At 39.2% G+C, this 10,000-nt stretch overlaps 1 protein-coding gene across 9 annotated transcripts in view; it reads right to left on the bottom strand.

Moving 5' to 3' along the window:
• Window positions 1-10,000, bottom strand: part of LOC144977179 (sodium-dependent noradrenaline transporter-like) — a 212,076-nt gene that overhangs the window by 45,610 nt on the left and 156,466 nt on the right. For all 9 annotated transcript variants that reach the window (XM_078922092.1, XM_078922090.1, XM_078922091.1 and 6 more), the window contains one exon: window positions 1-58. This exon is cut by the window's left edge and continues 77 nt beyond it. In XM_078922092.1, coding sequence (XP_078778218.1) covers window positions 1-58 — 58 coding nt within the window. The remainder of the gene's footprint in view (window positions 59-10,000) is intronic.

Below are 10,000 nucleotides of genomic sequence, written 5' to 3'. Positions count from 1 at the left end.
AAGAACACAGGCATAGCCCCAAAGATAAGAGTGGTGAAGTAAGGAATAAGAAACGCTCCTGATAATGGAACACGTGAAGAATCGTTTTTGAAAGGACACAAAGTGTATCAATTAAATGAGGGTTGATCAAAAAATAAATATCCCCGATAATGAAAGAGTGTTCCGATACTCATATACTTTTATTTTTCTAATAGTCCACAGCTACATGGGTATAATTCTCCCATTTCAACTTGACCTTGATACGACCTTCGAATGTTTTGGATTTGATTGGTCATAATCCAGTCTTCTGAAGCTCTTAAAATCTCAATTTCATTTTCAAACCGCTTTCCTTTGTGGTCTTTCTTCTGAAGGGACCAAATAGAGTGAGTAGGAAGGGTGAGATAAGATTTCTAGCCCGAAATCATCTTGAGGTGCAGATACTTGTTAATCTGCGTTAATTTCAATTTTCAAACTCAAGCTCAAGCTAACTTCAAGTTAATGGGATGCAAATGACATTTGTCTGCCATAACTACAAGTCTTGCAACATGTTAATTGAACAATATATATGCAAAATATACGAGTAATTTATTTATCCTGGTATTCATCAGTAAGTAGGTGAACAGTAAGTAGGTGAAAATAACAGGGGTTTCAAAGAGTCAGGGTTTTCAAGATTTTTCGTAGATTATTTGTCGTAGAGGAGGAGCCTGGTTTGTTTGAATATTTTACATAATCGGATTTTTGGAAGAATGCCTACATTTAACAATTTGGGGATTCCTTGTGATGGAAATCTTGTGTTTGTGTCATGGTGAGATCACTGGGTGGACTTTGGCAATCGAATAGATTGGATAGATAAACGATACTTACCAAAGTTGAAGTTTGTCTGTTATTCTACAACACTGGTCGATTGTGAATTCATTTGAGTGATGAACCATCCATTTACCGATCACACTTTAAATTTTGAGCGGGCTACTATATGAGCCCAGATACTACCCAACTCTAACATAAACTGCTCATGGATTGTATGAAGATAATATAAATCTATCACCAGAACTAGAGGGGAAGGTATATTATGATAATTATGGTAAGGGAGGGCAAATGAATTCACAATCGACCAGTGTTGTAGAATAACAGACAAACTTCAACTTTGGTAAGTATCGTTTATCTATCCATTCTACAACACAATTGGTCGAATTGTGAATTCATATGAGACTTCAAAGTCATATAGTAGCACGCGATGTAAAACGATGAAAACCCACAAAATATTATCGCTTCAAGACTAACTAAATGAATCGTAAAATATAATGAAATATCCGCTACATTATTAGTCCAAATGAACGAATCCATTATACTTAATGCATACCACCCTTTGTGGCAATAGAGTAAGGTCTGTTGTACGAAGAGAGTAATTGATATCCCGAGTTACACATGCATGCACCCTACAGAAACACCTAAACTGTAGCTTCCGTAAAATAACCTGACTCTACCAAATATTTCAGTCAAAAGTGAAGGCCATGGTCATACCACCAAAAGTGAACAAATCGTTGATTTTATACAACAGTTCAACCAACAGGGTAGTATTTATGTTCCCTGGCCACTCCTAACAACAAAACACCAGTCGACGCAATTGTCTTAAATGACGTCAAAATTACATGGGAGTCGGACTATAATAATCATTCCAGTAACACCACAAGCTAATAATATAAGTCAAACATTAGCACGTAGCAGCGATGATGGCACGTAGACAACAAGCAAGTCCTCGGGCTGGGATCAGAACCTCCATAACATAGAGGCGACAGTTTATAACTCATAAGGCCTCTGGATCCATCCCTAAGGCCATTAACTCGCTCAACCCTAAAACTGACTATATCCGTAGTTTAACAGGGTTACTTTTGCCCCATGCCTATTTATTGCGTATTTTATGCGACAAATTATAGGCGTAGTATCAAAGCTAATGTTTTTAGTTTTACATGTTAATGGTGGTTGAACAAAAATGTCTATGTATATGCTCATTTTTAATATATCCAATTTTGAAAAGTAGCAAAAAATTCTAGGATTGAGTGAGTTAAAACACCCGCTAATCCTGCCTTGATTAGGCATAAATACTAGAATATGCATCAATCAAGCCCGAATCAACAAAGCCCACCTAAATACAATCGAACAAGTACAAAGAAAATCTTCGTGAATGTCACCAACTGGAACTCAAACCAGGAAGAATCATCCCCATACTAGGCTAAAGTAAGTGACTCACATTACAGAATAAGAGATTAACTCCTACCAGCGTTCACACCAGAAACCAACATCGGACACGCCCGAAACCCGAAGTTCTGACAAACCGACCAGTCCCATCAGTCATAACAGGCATGCCTGCCCAAGCCGAAAGACAATTGCCTAATCGGACCTGTTCACCAATTAAAATGTTTAAGATACTACATTAGTTTCTCCTTTCACCTTCATAAACATCCATCTGTCTTCACTCCTTGTCAATAAGATGTGACTCAGACAGCCTCATCCTCCTCATCCTCTTCACCATCACCAACGCTATTATCATCATCCTCATCATCATCTCATCATCATTCCTCACACGTCCCTAATCCTCATCGTCACCAGTTTCCCCCTGGTGCAGCTTTGTAACCAAATATACAAAGACCTCCATGGAACAATCTGACAAATTCTGCTCCGGCCCACTTAAATAATAAAATGAACTAAATATACCGATATCCGTGTCACGTCATGTGTATATTACACTATGCTGGAATCTAAGACTGCCGCAAATCGTGGGTCGATGAGTCTTTTGCATTTAAACGGGAATCAAGACCCATGTTGTATGTATGCATTAAAAAATTATACACAAAATAGTTGCTAAAAATCCCAAACAATTTCAATCGAAACAAGGGAAAATATACTGTAGGTCATTGTATATTAACAACACTGATAAAAACTTAAGTATAAAAGTTAGTGCATCAGCCTCACAACCATAAGTCGTTACCCATAGTCTCCAATCAATAAAGATCTAGAATCTAATATCATCAGAAATTCTTTCCAGAGATGGCAAAACTGTTGAAAACCAGCTCCCCCTTTATCCAGCGCAAATGTCTGATCGAAGGACTCCCTACTAAGTATGAAAATGTTAAACCACCTAGGTTAATGGTCCAAGTAACATAGAATGTTGTCAAATCAACCAATACAGAGTGTTAAGTAATGCCACTCTGAGTGAATACACCACGGCTCTTATTAAAGAGCGCCTGTCTAATGCCATATGTAAGGAGATGTCTATAAAATATCTAGTTTAAAAAGATGTGAACAAAATATCCAACCAGGTCTATTAAGGATATGTATAATCCAAAATCAAGAGGTAAACCACCCCTACACAACAGATATCCCTGACACCCAGTATGCAAAGTTAGGTAATCCAGCAGAGATATATGACTAAGCGCATACTATCCCTGGCCCCGGCCAAAGCTGAGGAAGCCATTCACAAAAAACCCAAAAGTTATCAGGGTCATCAAGGCACTTTGACCCTAGCAAATAACTGCCCACCTTACAAAGTCTAAAAATCAGGCAAACAGTGATAGTTGACTGAGTGCATACTATCCCTGGTCCGGAACAGAGGCTGACTAACAGTCAAAGCCCCGTCCCATACTACTATCCCTGTTCCGGAACTGAGGCTGACTAACAGTCAAATCCCCGTCCCATACTATCCCTGGTCCGGAACCGAGGCTGACTAACAGTCAAAGCCCCATCCCATACTATCCCTGGTCCGGAACCGAGGCTGACAAACAGTCAAAGCCCCGTCCCATACTATCCCTGGTCCGGAACCGAGGCTGACTAACAGTCAAAGCCCCGTCCCATACTATCCCTGGTCCGGAACAGAGGCCGACTAACAGTCAAAGCCCCGACCGAATAAAAATCAGACGTAAATAGATCGTTTGATACAAACAATCTGGCTGATGAGGCCTAGACAAAGCACCTGACATCTATGGTCAGAGTAGTCTAAAGTATAACGGCAGAAAACCGTGCCGGTGACAGGTGACTTAGTGCACACTACCCCCGGGCCAGGACAAAAGATTAAGCACCTAGAGTCCCGTAGGTCATTAGAGACGTAATGACAGTAAAAAAGGATGATCAATCCTGGACATATAAGCTATGTCCGGAACCTCACAAGAGGGTTCCCTGACATTGACAAACTTTACCTATGCCTGCTCCAAACGCAAATACCACGAGCGAAGCAGCATAGATCTACCTGAAAAATAAAAATAAAATATAACTATAGTATGACCCAAGCATTTGAGACACAAAACCGTCTCAAATGTCTAAAATATGAATGCCAAAAGAGCTAAAAAAAACCGGCAGAAAACCGTACCATTGATAGATGACTTGCTTAGTCAATACTATCTCCGGTCCAGGGCCAAAGGCTTAGGCAGCCAGAGTCTGGAAATGATGTGGGTCATACATAAAGATTGCTTGATACAAACAATCTGGCTGATGAGGCCTAGACAGAGCCTCAGACATCTAATGTCTGGGTTGTCTAACGTATAACGGCAGAAAACCGTGCCGGTGACAGGTGACTTAGTGCACACTACCCCCGGGCCAGGACAAAAGATTAAGCACCTAGAGTCCCGTAGGTCATTAGAGTCGTAATGACAGTGAAAAAGGATGATCAATCCTGGACATAATATAAGGTATGTTCGGAACCTCACAAGAGGGTTCCTTAGCATTGCTATTTGTACCAATGACTATTCCAAACGCCAAAAACACGAGTGGAAATCTCATAGGTATCCCTATCCAAACCCAACAATCCCTATGCAGTGAGTAAATATCCAACAATTATAATATGTGCTATCTCACATGATGAAAAATTGAAATAAATGTTCTCTCACCTGTATGCTCCAGGCCCAAAGATTAAGCTTATGTAGTTCGTTAGAATAGTAATGACAGTAAGAAAGGATGATCGATCCTGGACATAATATAAGCTATGTCCGGAACCCCACAAAGAGGTTTCATGTCATTGTCAAATTATTCCTATGTCTGCCCCTAAACACAAATAGGACGAGCGAAGCACCATAAATCTACATCAAAATAAATAAATAAAAATAACTATTGTATGACCCAAACATTTGAGACACAAAACCATCTCAAATGTCTAAAATATGAATGCCAAAAGAGCTAAAATACGGCAGAAAACCGTACCGTTGATAGATGACATGCTTTGTCAATACTATCTCCGGTCCAGGGCCAAAGGCTTAGGCAGTCAGAGTCTGGAAATGATGTGGGTCATACATAAAGATTGCTTGATACAAACAATCTGGCTGATGAGGCCTAGACAGAGCCTCGGACATCTAATGTCTGGGTTGTCTAACTTATAACGGCAGAAAACCGTGCCGGTGACAGGTGACTTAGTGCACACTACCCCCGGGCCAGGACAAAAGATTAAGCACCTAGAGTCCCGTAGGTCATTAGAGACGTAATGACAGTGAAAAAGGATAATCAATCCTGGACATATAAGCTATGTCCGGAACCTCACAAGAGGGTTCCCTGGCATTGACAAACTTTACCTATGCCTGCTCCAAACTCAAATAGTATGAGCGAAGCAGCATAGATCTACATCAGAGAGAAAAACTAACTAATGTATGACCCACGCATATGAGACAAAAATCGTCTCAAATGTCTAACATATGAATGTCAAAAGAGCTAAAAAACGGCAGAGAACCGTACCATTGATAGATGACTTGCTTAGTCAATACTATCTCCGGTCCAGGGCCAAAGGCTTAGGCAGCCAGAGTCTGGAAATGATGTGGGTCATACATAAAGATTGCTTGATACAAACAATCTGGCTGATGAGGCCTAGACAGAGCCTCAGACATCTAATGTCTGGGTTGTCTAACGTATAACGGCAGAAAACCGTGCCGGTGACAGGTGACTTAGTGCACACTACCCCCGGGCCAGGACAAAAGATTAAGCACCTAGAGTCCCGTAGGTCATTAGAGTCGTAATGACAGTGAAAAAGGATGATCAATCCTGGACATATAAGCTATGTCCGAAACCTCACAAGAGGGTTCCATAGTCTGGCGTGTTGCACCTATGACTTCTCCAAACGTGAATTCACGGGTGAAGACAGCCGAGGTCTAACCATCAAAAAAATATTCCTCGAGAGAAAACAACTTTATACTGAACCCAAGACTAAATTAATCAATCCTCGGTGCTAACATAGTAATCCTATTTCATTCCTGTCCACTCGTACTAAACTGAATCTATTATCATTAGAATATGCCCATATAAAAACAGATAGATATGTGTGTGTAATGGATAAAGCAGATACAGAATGTTTGTATACATATAATACACTAGTCAATTGTTAGTACCACTAACTGTTAGATTCTCTGTCATACTACCATAACAGTGTAAAGCTGAGAAAATTGATGATATACTAAGACCTTCTATCTTCTCACGTAATAAACCATGCTAGCAGCTACAAAAAATCATTCTCCCACACTAGCATAGTAGGTATCGAGAGCAAAAAGCCTATGCTCCTCTCCTAGTAACGAAATACCGTAGTAATAAATTAAGGCTCCTGATTGAAAAAAGGTGCAAAATCATCAGTATAATATATGCCATCGTAAAAGCATCTAATGAAATATTGAACAATTGACACGTGTCTATACATATAAAATACAAATTAGCTGGAAGTGCCAGCTATTAAGTAGTGTGCCTCAATAACATAATGGTATAAAGCTGGGACCATTAGTGACGTCTAGTTAGTCACTAAGACTAAGACCACATATCTCCCCAAAGTTATAGACTATGTATACGGCTCCAATATATCAATGTTGCCAAAATCGATATGTCATATTTTAGGCATAGAGAAGACAAAGGCTTACTCCTCTCCTAGTCCTAACACCAAAATAGTACTAAAATAAATTAATGCTCCTAATAGAAAAACAAAAACAAACAAAAAACAAAAATTATATATCGTCATTATAATATGCCATCATAACAGCATATAATGAGTATTGAAAAAATGTCAGTGTCTGTATATATAAACCAGTTCCAATAAATCATTGTTGTCATATTAGTCCTATATTAGGCATAGAGAAGACAAAATCTTGAAGTCTTCATTCCAATCCTTTGTAACAAAAAACTGTGCTAAGATATGCCCCCTGAGTGAATGGAGGTCCACCATCATGGCATAAAGAAGAAACATATATAGTCTTGTGAGGGTGTGAGATGGCTTCGTTGTTAGAAATCAACAGACGCATTGCCAAATAGACTAGAAATTCTCCAAAGTAATCCGACCCTAAGGAAATGCGATCATATTATAGACGGTCATATTTACATACAAATAAGATCTTATTTATATATATATATATATATATATATATATATATATTATATATATATATATATATATATATATATATATATATATTATATAATAGCGCAAATCCACTAAATGTGTTCAGAGCGCTTTACAAAGGGTCACTGTCCAACAGCAACATTTAAAATGTAGAACGCTACTAGATGTCAATGATATTGGTCGATATTACCAAATTCCCAGACAGCACGTTAATGGTCAAATACACATTTTACACCTGAGTAGGTGAGAGAAAGCAACAAGTATATAATATAGTAAATCATTGGAGAATGTGAAAAAAGAGCCTTTCCCGAGCACTCAACTATACCCCTAAGCAAGGCTGGAATCCGACACCTTCCGATGCGACCGCGAGTGTCATATCACAAGGCCACATAGCATAGCCGCACATTATAAACATTTTGTCAATATTTTTTAATCCGCGGATAATTGGTTATGAGTAGATAATCGTTACAGGTCTAGCTCACATAGCCTCCATCATAGTTTCTCACATGTCGGTAAAGAGAATACTAACTGGATAACAAGGCCCATAACTCATCCATTCTATGTTCCTCAGCATAATCATAAAGAGCCGATAGTAACCGAATTACCCCGTTCCAAAACGAACTTAAGCCAAAACATGTGAGAACCTCATGCGACGATAGAGCTGCTAGCAAGGCCTTCGTATAGATGTCGCTGGCTGCTAGCCATAGATGTCAGAAGATATGCCCCATTAAAAATATAGATAACGATTAAAAAATCGCCATTCTTCCCCCGAAGCCAACGGTACATAATAACAACCAAAAACCATAATTATTATTGCCTAAGAATTATGGTTCCAAAAATAAATAGCATCAAAGGGTGTAATCTATTATACTGCAGTGCAATTGAAATAAATACACCGAAGTACTCTCAGGTTAGCCATATCGCCTCTTGTATAAACATTACATTATTCAACATCAACCAAGCAACTCCGCGCCATAATGATCCCGCGCAGTCACAAACATAGTCAAGGCCGCTTTAACTCTAAAATTCAACCCGCCAATAGCGACAACCACCAAATATCCATGGGCGGAGTAGTCAAGACTGTTCTCAATCAGTAAAACCTAATCGTTGTGAAGAAAATAACAGGATTTCCAGTTTCGCAGGATGTTTCCAGCTTTGATTCAAAAAATTAAAACATGTAGATATGGATCCCATATTATCCGCGGGTGAAAATTATTAACTTTGTACTTTGTGTGATAAAAATCGGGAAAAAGGTTCGACTTTGATGATGAAAAGTGACTTAGATAAGGATTATTGTAAACTTTTAAAAGTACCTATTCTTATTATGAATAACTTGTAACTCCCTAATTTGTTGGTCGATTTTGTCATTCGTAGTATCAATTTTATTATAATAGAGAGATAGGAACTTCAGAGTGGAAAAATGGTTGGTAAACAACAATGTTATATTCTTTGATCAACCGACACTGTCCATTCCTGTAGAATTGTGAGTCAAGCATATCAACGTGTTCGACTAATCACATGCTCTTTAACTGGCCGGCCGAAACAAAGACGCTACCTCCCGTCCCGGGATTACGTTATTGTTATGCAAAATATGTAACACCTTCCGCACCACCAGAGGGTAGTTGCAATACCCAACGAGCGATGGAAGCGATGACATCAAAGAGCTACTCCACCACAGCGTTTGGATGGCTTTGCGAGATCTAAAAGCTATAACCGCGAAATGTCATGTTATTCCGACTCTTAGTAATATCGAAACGTCTCATCGTCTCATCTACTCAAAGTAAAGGGAGGGGGTGTCAATCGGATTCAATAGTCTGAAGTCACGTCCGCCCAGCAAAGAAAATTGGCACTATTTTTATTCTTCATTCTGGCTAGAACTTCACCTGTCATGTGATCCGAATGTATAAAAGTAAAAAACATGATCAGTAGGTTACTATACGTATTCTATACGAGGGAAGTGACGTCACGACTGTTACCCTCCAGACGCGACTTACCGCAACACTGGCCATGGAAGCAAATGCATCTATCTAAATTCTACTTATAGTACTCAATGATGTCCTGGCATCTATCCCATCTATCATATTAAAATTATGATATAAGCATCAAACGTATAGTAAATTAGGCACGGGTTTCGAAGGTGTCTATTCAGTGAGTAATTTATGATTAATTTTTGAGTAATTTCAACTATAAGGTAAGATACAGTGGGCAGAAAAGGCGTGTATTTTAGTTAATCACACACCATCAATACACAAATGCCACTTTTACTGACTTGACATTGAACACGCCCATATAGAATAGAAGGAGCCCCTAATTTTCACGTCTCCAACGTAGGTTACCGATAGTTTACATAGTTGAGCCTTGCGACTGTCCCCAGGGGCGTGGCTATATTCCTCTACACTTACTGAGTGTCTATCCACAGACTACCGTCCTGTGTTATCTATGTGTCTATGTGGGGAGGGGGGGGGGGTGCTAAGTACCAGATACCACTAAGCCACTAAGGATGCACGTTGCTAATGAATATTAATTATATGGATAATTCTTCTTCAAAACCGTGACATCTGACCATGGCGTACTAAAAGAGTTATAGTAGGGCTATGCATCTGACTGATTAGATCAAGCCTCATAACATTCGCTGTGTTTGGGTGTAGTCATTCCGTCTATATCCCTCGA

Source organism: Berghia stephanieae, chromosome 7, assembly GCF_034508935.2.
Source record: "Berghia stephanieae isolate SIO BIC M18660-M18661 chromosome 7, UCSD_Bste_1.3, whole genome shotgun sequence".
Classification (NCBI taxonomy): Eukaryota; Metazoa; Mollusca; class Gastropoda; order Nudibranchia; family Aeolidiidae; genus Berghia; species Berghia stephanieae.
The sequence above is the reverse complement of the archived record's forward strand: the minus strand, read 5'-3'. Positions and strand labels throughout refer to the sequence as shown.